The sequence below is a fragment of the Anolis carolinensis genome, unplaced genomic scaffold (assembly GCF_035594765.1).
Source record: "Anolis carolinensis isolate JA03-04 unplaced genomic scaffold, rAnoCar3.1.pri scaffold_13, whole genome shotgun sequence".
NCBI classification, from domain to species: domain Eukaryota; kingdom Metazoa; phylum Chordata; class Lepidosauria; order Squamata; family Dactyloidae; genus Anolis; species Anolis carolinensis.
In genome coordinates, this window is record NW_026943824.1 from 8,600,038 (window position 1) to 8,618,058 (window position 18,021).

Here is an 18,021-nt window from a genome sequence, read left to right on the forward strand (position 1 = left end):
TTTTTTACCTACCTCTCCTGATAGCTTGAGGCGGGTTACAGTAAATAATAATAATAATAATAATAATTTATTGGGTTGCTGTGAGTCTTTCAGGCTGTATGGCCATATTCCAGAAGCTTTCTCTCCTGAGAAATTTAAGGACCAAAAGGCCATGAAGCCCAGTTTTTCACAGTTTGCCACTTTGTGTCTCTTTAAGAAATTAAAAAGAGACATTATAATAGCAATAACAACTAATAATGTTTATAGTGAAGGTGGTGGCAACATGCCATATATCATCAGATATCTTTTACTTCGTACTATTTAAAAAATACAACAAATAAAAAGGGTGGGGGTGTTGTATTCATCACCATGGACATTATTGCTCTGATCTTGTATATTCTCTGTCGTTCTGTCTCAGATTTTCCAGAATGACATCAGCATGATTCTTCTTGCAATCCACACCCACATACAGTAATTTTGCTGCTTTCCTGCCAAGATACACAATGCAAAGCCAATATAAAACTAAACTTCCTCAACTACACTCCTGCTCACTTCAAGCGAGGCTCGAGGATTGCCGGAAACACACGAAGAGCCGTACAATTCCGGAGGAAAAATCCCCCCCCCCCCATCCTGAATATTCCTGGCACAGAAAACGCACGGCGGCCGAATCTTTCCGAACATTGACGAACGCCGCCTTAGGCCAGGATCTGCCTGAACGGAGGAGAGACTTGGCTTCCGGATATGACCGAACTCTCCCGAAGGCCTTCATCGAAGGGGCGGGGATTAAACGAAGAGGGGCCGAGTGTTTCCGAAGCTCTCCCATCCCTCCTCAGCGGCCTGGAAGACTAGGCCGGAAAGTGGAGCTCGAGCCGGAAGTGAGCGGGGCGGCCGCTTCCTGTTTCCTTTCGAGCGCCACACTCCTCCGCCCCGCGTTTAGGGTGGTGGCTGTTCCCTCAGCAGGGCTTTCGGCGGTTATTTGCCCCTCAGCCGCCTCGAGGCCCACACTCTTCTCGACGAAGCCTCACAGAGAGCCGCCCCGATGCAGGCCATCAAGTGTGTGGTGGTGGGAGACGGGTAAGGGCCTTCTCTTCCCTCCCTTTCTTCTTCTTTCGAGGGTTTGAAACAGAGGCCGGGTGGCCATCTGTCGGGGGTGCTTTGATTTTGCTTTGCCTGCATGGCAGAATAGGGTTGGACTAGATGACCCCTTGGGGGTCTCTTCCAACTCTCTGATTCGCCCATTGAGAAAAAGGAGGGAATTGTTGCTATGATTCTTGGTTTACTTTCTCCTCAATGCTTGAGATCAAAAAGTGTTTTGGATTTCAGATTTTCCCCATACTTTGGCCCTTTCCACATAGCTAAATAAAATCTCACATTTTCTGCTTTGAACTGGAGTATATGACAGTGTAGACTCAGATATCCCAGTTCAAAACAGATATTGTGGGATTTTTTGCCTTGATAGTCTGAGTTATATGGCTGTGTGGAAGGGCCCTGTGACTCCAAAGCAGGCCTGGGCAAACTTGGGCCCTCCAGGGGTTTTGGACTTCAACTCCCACCATTCCTCAGGCCATTTCCTTTCTACCCCTCAGCCCCTTAAAAGAAAAGGGCCTGAGACTGTTACGAATGGTGGGAGCCGGATTCCAAAGCCCTTGAATGGTCCAAGTTTACCCAGGTCTGTTTTATTTATTTATTTATTTCCGGTATTTCTACCCTGCCCTTCTCCCCTGGGGGACTCAGGGCGGCTTACAAATTGGCAACACAGTGCCATCACATAAACAATACAATACAAAAGGCATTAAAAACTAAAAACATTTAAAACATCATAAAAACCAATATACAATAATAAAACATTACCATGCACCGAGGTAATGTCCTTTCATTCACTAGGCCTTGTTAATCCAGAGTCTTAAAAACCGACCGTGCCAAGCTCGAAAGTTCATTCATTGAACGCTTGAGCACATAGCCATGTCTTTAGTTTTTTTCTGAACCCTAGAAGGGAAGGAGCCTGCCGGATGTCACTGGGGAGGGAGTTCCAAAGCCGAGGAGCCACCACCGAGAAGGCCCTGTCTCTTGTCCCCACCTGCTGTGAAGCAGGTGGGATCAAGAGCAGGGCCTCCCCAGATGATCTTAAAGTTCTTATGGGCTCATAGGATTTTAAAGTGTAACTCAAGCCAAATATATATACATATTAGTTTTGGATTGCATTGGGGGTTAGCAGCCCCGTGCTGCTTGTTTTTCTGTCTGTTGTTATTCAGAAGATTTCCCTTCACTTTCTGTCCTTGTGAGAATTAGATTTTTTTTAAAATTGGCCTGCTGTAGACAAAAGGATTGGAGATAAAGCTTGAGTCGAGATCCCTTTTGCCATGATAATGACTCTTCCATGAGTGGATTACCCTTCTTAAAAGTAGATTTCTGTCACTTCCTGTTGTCTCAGCCCTCTTATTAACTAGGAGTTGTTTTTAATTCGGATATTTATAACTCCGGGACAGTTTGTAATTTTACAGCCTTTTTGTCATTTATAGAAACAGCCACGTTTTGAATACTTGTCCTCCCCATTTCTATGGGGGAGGGTACAGAAGTCTTGAAGGGGTCTGATTTTATGTTGAATACTTAGGTACCCAGCAATGCCCAGGTTAGGTCTTTTATAATGATAAATATAAGCAGTAGTAATTGTTTATTTTGGGGTTTAATGAATAGTCTCATAAGATAATGTGGAAAGATATGAGTGAAGGATAACTCCCATCATCCTGGATCAATTCCCCAAACACTGCCAGTATTCAGAATTGGTCATGTTGGGCATGTGTGCCAGGTTTGGGCCAGATCCATCATCCCATTTGGTTCACGGTGCTCTCAGTATGCAGTTGAATTGTAACTCCCAAAATTCAGGGTCAGTTCCCACCAAACCCCAAGTGGCTTCTGTTAATACAAACTTCTTTTTGTTTATTTCAAGTTTGAGAAGTGAACAGATTGGGAGAAAGAAAAGAAAAATATGGAAACAAAATCCAAAATAAATTAGGAATCAAAATTCAACTCAATTGCAAGATCTATATTTGTCTCAATAACAGCAGGTCTAAACATTTGACTAAGGACTCTTCATGTTGAAGCAATCACAGACCAAGGGCAGGCTGTGCTATTGGGTATCTTCTCCATATAGGAACTACAGTTGTTTGTTTGTTAACTTGGGCTGAGCTGGTTGACATAAGACTGCAGTACTTCAGCTGTAACCCTGGTATTGGTGACAAAAGGAAAAGATATCTCACTATGGAAGACAAGTCTGGTGTGTGTTAAAAACAAGGGGGTAGGGTGGTTTACATGGAATAAGAAAGGACAAAGAAGGGCAATAAGACTAAATATCGGGTATTTCAAGCGTGTACGTGAAATTATAACCATATAGAATCTGGCAAGGCGTGGTGTGTATAGAATTACTAGCAGAAGAAATTATGAACTTAAAATATAGTGGATGGTATTGCTTTTAAACCTGCTGTAGTATTAGTGTAAAATCTCTGTTCTGTTTTGAGGTTAACAAAGGAAACCCACTTCCTGACACCATACTGTTCAACCTATTTATCAGGAAGCCATCAAATTGTATTCATTGGCCTGGTCTTTAAAAGTTTTTTTTAACTCAGAAGTAAGTCAGGCTTCTTGATCAGACTTCTTTGGGATATTAAGTTACTAGTCTGTGTTGTCTTATCAGTTAAGATATTAGGTACACCTAAAGCATTTACTTACAAATTATTTAAACTAGTGGTTTTCTCTGTGTCTCTAAAGTTTATTTGAATAGTAAATAGTTTGCACAGTTTTAGCTTTTAGAACATAGTTGAATTTTATCTCAAAATAGGAGCATTCTCCTCTTAAAGGATTTGACCTTCAGAAATCCCTAAGCACCTGGTCATCCAGATATCTAAACTTATAATGGCTTTTTTCCTACCTCTGGGTAGTATTTTATGTATGATCTTAGTTCTCAAGAATTTGAAATATTTTTCTAGCCATGCCTCTATTGGTTTTTGATTTTCTTTTAATGTACATGGAGGAGCAGAACATATTCTAGAGTTTACATTCATGTACTTACCTTAAGGAAAGGGGAAAAAAACTCTTATCTTCTTGTGGTTGCACTCTTGGTTTCTTATTAAAAAAGTTTTCAGAAGGAGCCTCTTGTGAAGAGCAGAGTGACTAATTTCTAGTCATACGGAGAGGAACCTGAACCCTTTTTCTTTGTATACTGCAAATTCCCTGTAGTGTATTTTTACTGTCGAATCTCTGACAGTGAAAGTCAGGTCACTCAGGGCTCTTCCAGACAGGCCTACGTTTTCTGTTTATCCCATACTATCTGGCACTGCGGACTCATATGATCCAGTTTAAAGTAGAAAACCTGGAATCAGATCCTGGGATATAGACCTGCCTGGAAGGGCCCTGAGTGACCTGACAAGACAAGTATGGTATTCAATTCTGAAAATGTTGATAAAGAATCTAAAGACTGATAATGGAATTCAAGATGTAGACCATTTTGGTAGTAAGCGAATAAAGTACCCCTTTCAGGATATTTATTTAATATATGCTAACACTCATACAGTTGTCAAGTGTGTAGGCTGAATGTGTCTTGGAAGTCTGGATACACCCATATGTTTAGCACACTTTGTTCTAATGTCTTGTTTTGGAAGGTGTTTCCATGCAAAGAAATCAGGGATCACAAAGGTTTGAAGGTACTAAACATTCCCTAATTTTTAAAATCCTACTTACTTATTTCCTATAACAGTTTGTGCCTAAGAATGCTTTTATGAGCCACAATATACATAGAAGTATAAATAAATATGAAACATTTTAATCTCAAGGGTTTATTTTATTTTACAAAATAGGTGTAGTAGGAAAGGGAGTGAATTTTTGTAACTGTCTGATCCTACTTTCAGTGTTGGCAGTTGGACTAGACAGGAAAGATCAGGCAGAATGGAACTATAACAGCCACTCACCTATTTTGTTTGTGGTAATTCTTCCATAATTTGAATAGTTACATGCCTGGCATCATTATCTTGTTACTTAGAGAGACATTGGCCTTAACTGAATCTTTTCAGAGCTTTTTGTGTACTTGAATGGAATGAATTGTTGCAGAGTTTGGGATGATTAAACCATGTTGAAGTTGAGTTTCTGTACAGAACTGATTCACAGGGCACAAAGCCAGAAAGCTGAGAAGGCAGGAAGCCTAGAATGGAAGAATTTTACAATGGAGGCCTGTGGGACTTGCTTGTTCCTGTTGGCATTTCCTTGTCTTAGTGTTGCGTTTCCCAAACTGGAGCACTCCAGATCTGTGACTATAATAATTTCTCTAAAAAAGAAATGTGACAGAACCTATAAACTCCAGAAGTTCTGCATTACAATAAAGTTCCTAGAGAGGGATGGGGGATTTGTTCCTTGGTACACAGTAAATAAGTCCTGGCCTAGAATGTTATTCATAAATAGAAGGGGGTAAGTTCATAAAAAAGACAAAATAAAATATCCCATAATCGGATTTTTGGAAATTGTTCTCCCCCAAAATCCCCAGGGCAAACAGCTCAACATTCTTTTTGGGGAGGGGGAATAGGATTGCTCCCCTCAGAAGACCCCCCCCCCCTTTTAGGCCTACAACTATAGAAAATATTTCTTGAGTATAATACCACATAGCTATTTTCTGGATTATAAATAAGCAGTATCTGAATACATTTGGTAGCCTCCATCCCATTTTGCTCTTCCTAAAACAACCTTTTCCCCCTGTGGCTACAGAATTTCTAGAAATTGTACTTCTTCCGTTCTTGTCTGAGACATGGAAGTAAAGCCGTTGGTTGTCTTGAAGTCCTGAAATGTTGACTTCAGAATTTCTAAAGGAGGGTCAATTAATGAAAGACTTGGCAAGTGTGTGGGCCAGTTATTACTGCATACGTGGGTGGGGTAACAATGAGCTAACAAACCTGACTTCCTTAATAGTTTTGTGTTAACAAGTTTCTTAGTAGAGATTAAAAGCCTGAACCTAAAGGTGCATATTTCTACTTGCCTGATGCAAACATGAAGAAATGTAGCTCTGTCAGTCTACAGTAGAATGATAGAAATGTACACTAGCAAACAAACTGCAATTCATACATTTTTAAGAAGTTGAGAGATAATTTTATAGAAACCACTATAATGTTGCAAAAGGAGTGCATATTGCAAAGTGATGTGAGCCTGGAAGTTCCCAAACCCTTCCTTAAGTAAGATGGAAAATAAAGAAATAGAAGAAACAAAAAGTCAGACTGTTTGGACTTCATTTTTCATATGTATGTTGTTTGATTTGAAGAAAAAGTTTGCTGAAACACATTACTCTAGCCTTCTAGGATGAAACTGAAGCTCCTGCATTTCATTGGGGGGGGGGGGAGGGGGGTGTAGTTAGAGTTTCATGGTTAGAGTTTTGAGGGTGAAGTACTGTCTGGACAGGTCTGTTATACTCCTTCAAATGCATGGAACAACCATAACAGGCTTTTCAAGGAATGCTAAGTTATATAGCCACACCTTGCAATACCTGTGCTCACTACAAATGTCAGTATGCTTAATGCTTACATAGTGGCTTTCATTTTCCATGTTCTTTGCAGACTGTGTGATTACAGGAATAATCAGTCCTTTGGAAGGCAGTTAGTGCGTAACTCTGGTTAAGGAAGCAATCCTGGAGGTGGGATTGCAAGTTTAAAGTCCTGGTCTTGAGTTTATATTGCTAAATAGTCTTGCGAAATCATCCTATGCTGCTACTTCCTCTAAGATCTGCTAGAGCTGTTTAATATCTCCAAAGCTAAAGCTCCCTCTATGCAGACATACCCCATCATAGCCAGCTAGAGGCATCTGGAAAGTCCACAGACAGCACAAAAAGTCACCAGTTAAGACTTTAAACCACAATCCTAACTGATTCTGAATGGATACTACAGTTTTCTAGTTCATGTACCAAGTATGAGTGATGTGTTGAAAATTTCTGTGGTTAATTCTGGTACATCTGAGAAAGGGAGAAGCTACATCTTATGAGAGTATAAAACTTACTAAGTTGAGACATGATCATTGGGAGATATCATCCAGTGTTTTGAACTTGGGAAATTCTGTTCCTGTCTGACAGGGACTTTCTGTAGATATATCTTAATATCCTTTTAAGAGAATAAAATTGAGCCCGGGCTGTGGCGCAGGCGGGAGAGCAAGCCAGCTGCAATTAACTGCAATGAATCACTCTGACCAGGAGGTCATGAGTTCGAGGCCCGCTCGGAGCCTATGTTTGTTTGTTTTTGTTCTATGTTAAAAGGCATTGAATGTTTGCCTATATGTGTAATGTGATCCGCCCTGAGTCCCCTTTGGGGTGAGAAGGGCGGAATATAAATGCTGTAAATGTAAAGGAATGCGGAAGTACAGCCACTACTGGACGGTGAAGCAACAGCTCCCCCTGTGGCCGGAATCGTGAAGCTGGAAAAATGTTAAAAATGCCTCTGAGTTTGTCTAATGTATGTTGTTTGTCTGTTGGCATTGAATGTTTGCCATATATGTGTTCATTGTAATCCGCCCTGAGTCCCCTTCGGGGTGAGAAGGGCGGAACATAAATACTGTAAATAAAATAAATAAATAAATAAATAAATAAATAAAATATAAATTCACATTTTCCATACCAATTTTTGAGAAGCATATTGAAAACTGGATGGAGACTAAAGAAAAGAAGAGGTAGCTGATGACAAATGGTCCCCAGAAAGCGGGAACTGAAACAGATCCTTTGTCTTGAATAACGTCTGTTCATTTGGTAGCAAGAGGGGAGATCAAATTATTGTTACGAGACCTTGAAAACTCAGATTCCTGCCACTCAGACCCTGCAAATGAATTACTGGGTCTGATTATCTTCAGCTTTTGATGCAATTTCTGTAACACTTTCCAATGTGAAAAATGTTAGGCCTCTGTTTTCATGGCAACCAAGTGAAGGTTTAATTTGGGAGATACACTTCACCCAGTGCAAGTACAAAATTAATTTATCTTGATTGAAGGCAAATTGCTTCATGTAATATCAGATGTTGATGCATAATTATCTGTGCTGAAAGACTTGGTTGTTATTCTATTGTGTCAATGTGTTCTTATTGGGATTTTTTTTCTTTTACAGTGCTGTAGGTAAAACATGCCTACTCATCAGTTATACAACCAATGCATTTCCTGGAGAATATATCCCCACAGTGTGAGTAACGTTCCTTTTTTAAATTGAATCCCTTTCAATATCTGAAGCTAGGGTTCACATCTCCACCATGGAAAGCCAGTGGGTGACCTTGAGCCAGTCACACACACTCAGCTTCAGAGGGAAGCAGAGGCAACCCCCCCCCCCCCCCAAAAAAAAAAACTTGTGTGAAGAAAATCCTATGATTGCCATAGAGAACCACCACTAAAAGAAATGACAAACTGCACAGGGCGTTTTAGGAAAACTTTAGGAAAATGCAAGCGGGTTTATTCTAGCACCCAAAACTCACTTAAAGAGGGGCTAGATCAGATCTCCAGATAATGGAGTGAGCAGTTGCAGTGGGCATGACATAGGGGTTTTGTTAGTGTGGCTGCAATATTATATTTTTGGCTCAGGACAGATCCCAGAATTAGCCAAACGTCTAGTCTACTCCCAAATTCTTCTTCTGTATTTTGCAGCTGGTTTGGGGTGGTGATGGCAGGAAAGTTTTTAAAAAGGAAATTGCTGCTCCAGGCAGCTTTCTCGCATGTGCTTTGCGTGTTTTTGTTCCCCTTTTTAAATGATAAGGCCTGGTGACTGCAGAAATTCTGCTGAGAGCCACAAGTGGGCAGGGGGCTGCTTTTTCTTCCTCCCTGCTGCATTGGATATTCACAGCTGAACCAATACCGCAAGAAAACCCCTATATCTCACTGGCTTTCTAATTTTTAGCAGTGTATTTCATAGAAAGAAATAAACTCAGTATTAAAGAATTCACTGACCTTTCCGTCTTGTCCTGTAGCTTCGACAACTATTCGGCAAATGTGATGGTTGATGGAAAACCAGTCAATCTGGGCTTGTGGGATACAGCTGGGCAAGAAGACTATGACAGACTACGCCCGTTATCCTATCCACAAACAGTAAGCCTTTACAGTGGAAGACTTGAAATATGTTAGTGGGTGATGGGGGCTTCAGACAGTAGGTTTGCAGAAGATTGAGCATGCTTCCAGTTTAGCTTCAAATGTGTTGATCCAGATACAAATGAGGATGATCCTTGTTAGTCTAAACAACAGACCTGGGGACGAGTACCTTTCTGTTGGATATACTGTTGGATCTCTGCACTTCCAGGCTAGCTTTTTGGGGTGCTGACACAGTTGGCTTTCCTAATCCCCCATCAAGAACAATTTCAGGTGCAGTGATCTTGCAAAGTCAGCCCAGTGAAGAGGTCAGTAGAAGTAGGGCAGGTCATGATAGTTAAAAAAACAATTTTTTCAGGTATGTTTCTGTGCAGCAACCCAGTCATGAAATTAACTGCATATTATTTTGCCTGTGCCAGAGTCCTGTTGTCTAGCCACCACAACATAAGCAGCTGTACTGCAAAAGTATGCCTCTCATTTGTTTCTGCGGGGCTCTTGCAGTCATTTCATACAAGCGTTCTCACTTTTTAACATGCCATGATGTAATTACAAACCTCCCTTAATACAGCTGCTTTCTGCTGCCTTGCTTCCTTTTCATCACAGTTGTATGTGTCACGCTTTTAACACGAAAGCTTACTCATCTGGTGTTCATTAGTTGCTCCCAGGAGGATGGGGTGGGGGAGAGAAGTGGAGGCAGCACTGTTTGCTTTCCTTGGAGCTCTGCATTTGCTCTGTGGCTGAGCTCAGTGACTTTTAAAAGATTTTTAATTTAGGGATATGTCTGTTGAGCCAGAGAGATTGAACTGTGTTGCCCAAACGATGTCCACCCATACCTCACTCAGAATATACCAGAAGAATGTCACAGTTAAATAATGGAGCGAGGGCACAGACTGGATTGGCTAGCAAGCCCTCGATGAGAGGTCAGCAACTCCACTAAAAGGCAGCCTTTGTTTGTGCTTGCTTGTCAGGCACGGTCTGACACTATCTTTGCAGAGCGCTGGTGCTGATCAGCTTTTCACTGGGGTGCAAGGGATGAATTGTGACAGAGGGGCTCATTGAAATGAAAATGTGGGCTGTAGTTCTGCAACGGGTTCATTTGGATCCTTTTGGATGGCAACAATTGGAGCAAGTGTATTGTGTGCCGCAAATGGAATTGCCATGTACTATCCTTTGCTCGTTCTTGGGTATAGGACAAGAAAGGAAGGATGCAGCCTATTCTTAAATTCAGCAGCTACTGCAACTCAGCTCTTCAAAACCTACATTTTCAAAGATAGATTAGGCAGTTAATCCCTTGCTTTGAGTTAATGTCTCCCCCTAGACATGACAGATTGACAGTTTTATTTCAAGTAAAATCTTTTATTATATAGTCAGATTTTTAATGACGTTTCATCACAAATAGGTAAAGTAAAAAAATACAATGGCACCCAGAATAAAAGCAGTCAGTAGAACAAACAGGATGCATATATCAACAATCAATACACTTGGAAACTTTTTGATAGTTAACATTATATGTGGTCTGTGCAGTTCCAGCAAGAATTGTGGGTCCAAAGAAAACATGTTTCTTTGTTATGGGACAAATGCAGGGTTTTTTGGTACACTATCATCAGAATTGGGTCCCACTTAATGGATTCAGTTAATTTTTGATTATTTGTCACATGGAGTAAGATTCAAGCATGAGCATTTTTATTTTTCTAATCTCATTTAATAATAGTCTAGGAACATAGGTTACAATTTTACTTGCTGTTTCCGTACGGTGGCCTTTTCCTGATTTCGTTTGCAGACTATTTTATACTTAAGTTTCCTGGGAATCTATTTCTGATCCTGGTATTTGCTTGCTCACACTTTGAAAAAGACATTTTCACCCCAGGTCTTAGAGTACGGGATTGGCAGTGTTATATTACTGTTTCTGAGAGAACTGCCGGAAAAGCTAGAAAGAAAATAAAAAAGCCTTCTTTGTTCCTTAAGAAACTCCACTGTGACTCATCTGGGGCAAACACCGAGTGATGAGGAAAGCGCACACCTCAAACATTAAGCCCCAACAAAAGGAAACCCGTCACTGTTTTTATGTCTGTCCAGCTCTGATTGCTTACCTGTTCTCTTCTGTTAATGGGTCAAAAGCAAACGAAAGATCACTGCTGTGACAGCTACAGTACAAGAGGTCTTCCAAGGATAAAATGGCCAAAAGAGCCTTTGGTTCTACAAATCTAAAGCACTTTCTATCTCTTGCAAGTAAAAATAAAACGCCTTCTAAACATGCCCATGCAAACCCCATGATTTCAGGGGAAGAATATTTAATTGCTTGGGGCCAAATGTGCTTCAGCAAGAACATTTGTGCCCCTCTGGCTATCTGTGAAGTTTGTGCTCTTAATTTACAGTACAGTAGTGTTTAACCTGGCTTGGTTGAAATCTCTGCAGACTTACTGTTCAGTATGTTGCAGAAAAGTACTAGCTGGTCCACTCAAGTGCGATTATCAGGGCAAGCTCTTAGAACTTTAGAAGAACTAGCTTTTAGTTCATCCTAGTTGAGTTCTCTATCCGGATTGATCACAAAATGGCTCAGGAAAGAATTAGGCTAGCATACTTTCCCCAGGCAGGCAAACATCTTTTAAGTAGGGAAAGGTTAGGAAAACACTCAATGGTGCTGTTTGCCTTCCCATCTTTCTGAAGCTTGTACAATCCCAGGAGGGATGCACCATGTGATTCAGCTGATCATGTAAGTGTAGAAAATGATGGACAAAGCGCTGATTTTTTCCTTTTTAAGCCTCTCATAACCTTAACCAAAGTTGTTTCATGCTATTACTAGGTTGAAGGAACCAATGGTAAGGATTTAACTCCCAGGGTGAAACGGCAACAGCTCTGCGTATGTAATACTTTCAACCATTAAGCTCCAAGCTCTCTCTTTTTCCCCCTTTTTTGGCTTCTGCTTCTGCTGCCATTAAACTGGCTTCCCATAGTCTAGTGCCTTCATGTTGTCATATGGATTCAAACAACCCTAAGTCTGTTTTTCTCTTATAAAAGTGTTTGACCTTTTTCAAAACCATACATCAGATTAGGCTTTTATTGTCCAGAGTCCAATTATCTGAAAGTTTTTAGGCAATCTCCTCTTTTTCTGAATGGGGAAACTACAGAAGAGCCTGGTGGAAGGAGGCTACAGTGTGGCCAGGGGCACTTCATCACTGGCAAGCCGGAAGAATCGCAGAGGGCTATGGGAGCACAAGGATGCCAGGCGCTGCTTTTTGCCAGTCAGTCTGCTGCATGGATGACTATTGTTGCCAGGGCTTAGCTGCTGAGGGATTCTGACCTTAACAGAAAGGCTGGAGCTACAACTCAATCAACTAACACTCTGAAACACCACTGATTCGTTAATGACTGATCTGCACTTCACAAAATCTAGATGTAGGTATGGAGGAGACTAGAGCAGAAAATGCCCATTTTCTAGTGATTAAAGATGAGCAGGACCTCACACGGGGCACCTGAGCAATGCAGGGGGTCACTGCTTTGGCCCCTTTGCAACGGGCTCAGAAGACTACAGGTAACCTCTTATGAACAAGGCATGCCAACTGGAACACTCCCCAAGTCATGATATGGAACTAGATAAGCCTGTCGGGAATTGAACACGGCTAAAGGGCCTGTATTGGGCTAAAAACAGAAGAGGAAATAGTAATGCAGTTCATGATTCAATTCAGTAGCATGCATAGGCAGTGATGGGTTTGAATATTTCCCTGAAAAAAGTGTGTGAGGACCTTTAGGGAGGAGGCAAAATTCTCTCTTCAAGGCTTTCTGATGATTTTGAACAGCATTCTGTTCATTCGTTGTATCATAAAGTGGATTTGTGGTATCATAGCTGCTGGGGATTCATCTATGTCACGACCCCCCAAAAATTGCCTTGGCAGCCTCCTGATTGAAATTTGTCTTGAGATGCTGGGAAATCAGCATCGTTCCTAGTCACTGGGTGTGTCTTGGCACAAACCGTTGTGGTTGGTCCCATCTTTCTGTTTCCAAGGCACCTCATAACTGGGAGTCCGACATCATGTCCCAGTGCCTCCGAAATGAGATTGGGGGGGGGGGGGGGGCTGCTAGGCTGAAAACGTCATTTTGTTGAGGGGAAGAGTGCATTATCAATTGCATTATAGTTATGATGGCAATGCAGGATCTTGGATTTAATTTTTAAAAAGTGCATTTAGCTATCTGTTCCATTCTGAGGGCAAGTTGAACATCTCTGCCGCTCAAAGTCTATAACTTGTCCCAAGACAGCAGGGCATTGATGTTGCTTTAATTGGAGACCAGTGAGAGTCAAAATACGTCACATTCATGTTTTTTGTAAACTTGAGATCACCATGTTAAAAGTGAATATAAGGAAGGCAATGAACGTGCTTCCAGGTAAGTGTATTCATTGTGCTCCAAGACTCCGTACAAAAGCCACATTTTTATCTGTCTTGGCAAGAAATGCCCAACTGAACAATTGTTTCACAATTCGAACCTCATGACAAAAAGTTTTCCTTGGACCTGTTTCTGGGGTCAAAATGTTATGTCTGTGAAGCTAATTAGTTCATCAGTTCCTTCAGTTTTGTGTGTGTTAATACTGTTATTGCCTGGAAATGCAGGCAGATGAGGTTTTAAGGTGTTTCCTTGCCACCACCTCAACAGGCTATCTTTTTTGTAACTGGAAAGCTCTGTGACTGGAACGAGAAGGCTGATTAAAAAAAAAACCCATTAAGCCAGGGACGTAACTGCTGGAAACTAAGATTCTTAAAATAATGTTTTACAGGATGTCTTCTTAATCTGCTTTTCCCTTGTGAGCCCTGCATCCTTTGAAAATGTCCGCGCAAAGGTGAGTAGAAAACTTCTTTAATCCTTTAGGTAGTATTTTCTATAACATCTTAATTTGTATGTCTTCCAGTAATAGAATAAATAAGTTTTTTAAATGCTGAAATGAAAACAGAAAAACTGTACTTCCTAAAATGAGGGTTCTTGAATAATCCACCATGATTTGTTTTAAAGTATACCGCAATATATCCGATTGCAATGTTGCTAGAGAATTGCACTCAGAAAAAAAACTTTCCGGAAGTTCTATTTTGCATTGTTACTTTATAAAAAAAAGTTGTGCCAGTGTTTGCTTGACTTCCTGTTCTTTCCCCATTCTTTTCTGTTATATCTACTAAACGATAAAGTGCAGGCAAGGATTGTGTGGGTTAACCTTTGTACACAACTAGAATCCTTTACAGCCATAAATAAATACAGTCCTTCCCGATTCCTAGCTCAAGTCCTGGAGGAAAGGAGCGGCTGCGTCTGCTCTCTCAAGCGGTTCTCAGAGAAAAGAGGGACGTGTGTTCCAGGCCTGCAGCTGGGCGCTGGAGACTGGGCTTCTGTGCTGTGTGTTGGAAACAAGGGCATGATTCACGCTTTGGTTTTTATGTGTTGGGTACTGATCAGTTGGTAGGCAGTTCATGAGGGCCTAAGGCTTCTTTGAAGGCTGCATACTGTTTTTCCAAAACTTGAAAATAATCATCCCATTTGTTTTAAGTTGTTTATCAAATAAATGCTGGCACTTTTAGGCAATCCTCGGGTTATAAACAAGATAGGTTCTGGTGGGTTATAAATAAAGTATTATATTATTGGATCACATAGGGAAGAGTTAACACTATTGTAGTGTTTGTTTTGCTGTCTATGCCTCTGTTCAGAAGAGTTCACCTCACTTTCTGTCCCTGTGATAATTAGATTTTGAAAAATGTGGCTTCTTGTGGAAACAAGGATTTAGTGGAGACACCTTTTCCCCATGATAACTTTTCCAGAACTGAATTTCCCTTCTAAGAGGCAGATTCCTCTCACTTCCTGTTGTTCTTAATCATGAATTGTTTGTAACTTGGATATTTGTAACGTGGGGACTGCCTGTATTTTTAAAAATACTGTATTATGTTCCTGATCATTTTAGTAATTTAAAACTAATTAATTAACAAGTATGATAAATTCCTTCATATTTTACCTTTTACTGATTTCTTTTCAAACTTGAACTTTTGATATGTTGGCACTAAGACCAAGTGTTTTCAAGTGCTGTGTTTCCAATCCTAGTTGAGTAGGCTCTCATAGAATCTGTCCAAATGGAGCCGACCGTTGTTTTTCCCTCTCTGCAGTGGTATCCGGAGGTGCGGCACCATTGCCCCAACACCCCTATCATCCTGGTGGGGACCAAACTTGATCTCAGAGATGACAAGGACACTATTGAAAAACTCAAGGAGAAGAAGCTGACTCCCATCACCTACCCACAAGGCCTTGCTATGGCAAAAGAGATTGGTAAGCCAGTTGCAAGACTGTAGGAATTTGGTCAGGCTAGAGAGGGATTTCAGGCTCCGTTCTCATAGAATCCTACAGTTGGAAGAGACCCCAAGGGACATCCAGTCCTGTCCAGTCCCCTTCTGCTATGCAGGAGCAGACAATCAAAACACCCCTGACAGATGACCATCCAGCTTCAAAACATCGGATGGAAACATATTCTATTGTGAAACAGCTCTTAATATTAGGAAGTTTTTCCAATGTTTAGATAGAATCTCTTTTCCTGCAGTTTGAACCCATTGCTCTTGTGTCCTAGTTTCCAGAGAAGCAGAAAACAAGCCTGCTCCCTCCTCAACGTGACTTCCTTTCAGATATTCAAATGTGGCTCTCATGTCCCCTTTCAGCTTTTTCTGCAAACCAAACTCAGCTCCTTGAGTTGTTTCCAATCCTTTTGGTCACCTTCCTCTGGACACATTCCAGCTTGTCCGTATCCTTCTTGAATTGTGGATCCAAGAAATGGAGACACTATTCCAAGTGAGGGCTTACCAAGCAGAATGGAGTGGTACTATGACTTATACTATTGATGCAGATTAGAATTGCATTGCCTGTTTTAACTGCCACATCACCCTGTTGATTTATGTTCAACTTGTCCACTAAGACTCCTGGATCCCTTTTACATGTCAAATCAAGTATCACCCATTCTATATCTCTGCATTTCATTTGTATTGCTTCAGTGTCCTGCCGTACATTTCTCCCAATTTCTTTTGGCCCAACTTTAATCTGTTGAGGTCATTTGGGATCCTGATGCTATCCCATCCTATTTGGTCTCATTTGCCAATTTGATAAGCATGCCTTCTCCTTGTGCAGGTGCTGTAAAATACCTAGAATGCTCGGCCCTGACGCAGCGGGGCCTCAAGACGGTCTTTGACGAAGCCATCCGGGCCGTTCTCTGCCCTCCTCCCGTAAAGAAGCGGAAGAGAAAATGCCTGCTGCTGTAATGATGCCCCGACCCCTTCTCCGAACCTTCTGTGCTTTGCTTGGAACAATGGAGCATTCACATCAATGCCAAGTTCTTCAGTTTTTAAAAAAATTAATTCTCTTCCATCAAATTTTTTCAACCCGTCATCAATTTCATATGCCCCTTTGTTTAAAAGGTTAGATTCTTCTTTCTTCTACTAAAGAGATCCTAAAAAAAAGACAAACCTATATAAAAGCCTTATTTTCTTTCCATGTCCTTTTTGCTCAGATTAATCAAGTGTTGCCAAATTATATGCTCATTACTATGTTGCATTGTTGTGCTTTGTTATATGGAGCACAAAACCTGTTTTTTAAAGTCAAACAGGTGTCTTTAAAGATACTAATGTTTATTAGGAATTGCAGAACTTTATAGTTTTTTTTCCAGATATCGTATCAGTAGGAAAACGCTGCTGTTTTAATGCATTCACATTCAACCAATGAGAATAGTATCCTTTCTCATGCTTGAACAAATGCAATAATTGACGACATCCAGATTCCACTTTTTTGAGGGGGAAAAAAACTTTCTTGCTTCTATGGACTGTAACTAAACTGTTTTTCCTTGAAGTGTATTGTCTTCCTTGACAGCAGCGTATTGTTTTGATGGGTGAGAAGTTATCTTGTTCAAGGGAGATTTCCCAACAGTATTTTGACACTGTTAAGATCAATTTACACTACATTGTCAATGCTAGTTCAATCAAATGCATTTTTCTCGTGTGTATTAAAACCAGTAAGACAAAACCCTCTGTTGCAGCAAAATAATAGATGAAGAGATGGTTGGTGTTTTTATAGATCACCTGTTTGCATTTCCCAGTAGGGCATTCATTTACTACAATTTTGAACTGGTCATTCCCTCCCACGTCCTTGCTATATAGATGCTTTTATTCTGGAAATCTCTTCCTTCTGAGCAATATATCTTGTATTTTAAAACCTGAGTATATTTGCATTTTTTGTAGACTAGAATATTCAAGCATAGCCTTGTTTCTGTCTTGTTTTCCCTCCTTCTACCTTGATATTCCTGCTTTTGAGAAGCTTTTTTTCAGTTGTCTGGTGACTTGGTGTAAAAATCACGTGCAGCAGATATATACCACTTCTAGTAACCTTTTTTTATATGTATATTTCACACCACCTTAATGACCTTTCTCTAATGTCACCATTTGCCAGGTGTTCTGACGCTGTAACTTTACTAATGCTGACAATTGCCCTCTTAACCTTGCCATGAACATGTACTTCCTGTTGGTTGATCTAGTTGCGGTAATTGGGTCTGTAACGTAGTACTAACTAATCATGTTCCCTACATCCCAGAGGCTGGCAAGAACACACTGAATGACGACAACCTGTCAACTACTACTAGAACAAACAAAACATTTAAAAATGCGAGTGCAAGATTATGAAGTTTTTACATTGATCTTTTTGGTAATGCAATTTAGCAGTATGTTTTGCATGTATGACTTAATAAATTCTTGAATCACACTCGTGGTGGGACTTGGATTTCTAAAGTTGTATTGATATATGGCCTGTATCCCTATAGATGACACAAAATCTGCTGATGCTGCAAATGCTGATTAGTTATCAGTAAATGATTTTTATATCTATTTTATATACTTATATACACCTGGGGCTGCGTAAACGTTTCTTGGGCAGAAAGGGGTCACAAAAGGAAAAAAGTGAAGAAGTCATGGG

General features: G+C 40.7%; 1 protein-coding gene across 3 annotated transcripts; it reads left to right on the forward strand.

Annotated features, from left to right (window-relative positions):
* Positions 1-801: 801 nt before the first annotated feature.
* rac1 (Rac family small GTPase 1) lies at positions 802-17,811 on the forward strand. 3 transcript variants are annotated; one of them, XM_016997506.2, is made up of 7 exons: positions 803-1,053; positions 8,093-8,164; positions 8,940-9,057; positions 11,858-11,914; positions 13,823-13,885; positions 15,186-15,345; positions 16,192-17,811. In XM_016997506.2, exons 1-7 carry the CDS (start codon positions 1,019-1,021, stop codon positions 16,320-16,322), a joined length of 636 nt encoding a protein of 211 aa, XP_016852995.1. In that variant the 5' UTR covers positions 803-1,018; the 3' UTR covers positions 16,323-17,811. The 3 variants fall into 3 exon arrangements, with proteins under 3 accessions (XP_062820504.1, XP_016852995.1, XP_008119085.1); XM_062964434.1 differs by lacking the exon at positions 11,858-11,914 and having other exon boundaries at positions 802-1,053; positions 15,186-15,349; positions 16,192-16,252; XM_008120878.3 differs by lacking the exon at positions 11,858-11,914 and having other exon boundaries at positions 810-1,053.
* The last annotated feature ends 210 nt before the right edge of the window (positions 17,812-18,021 follow it).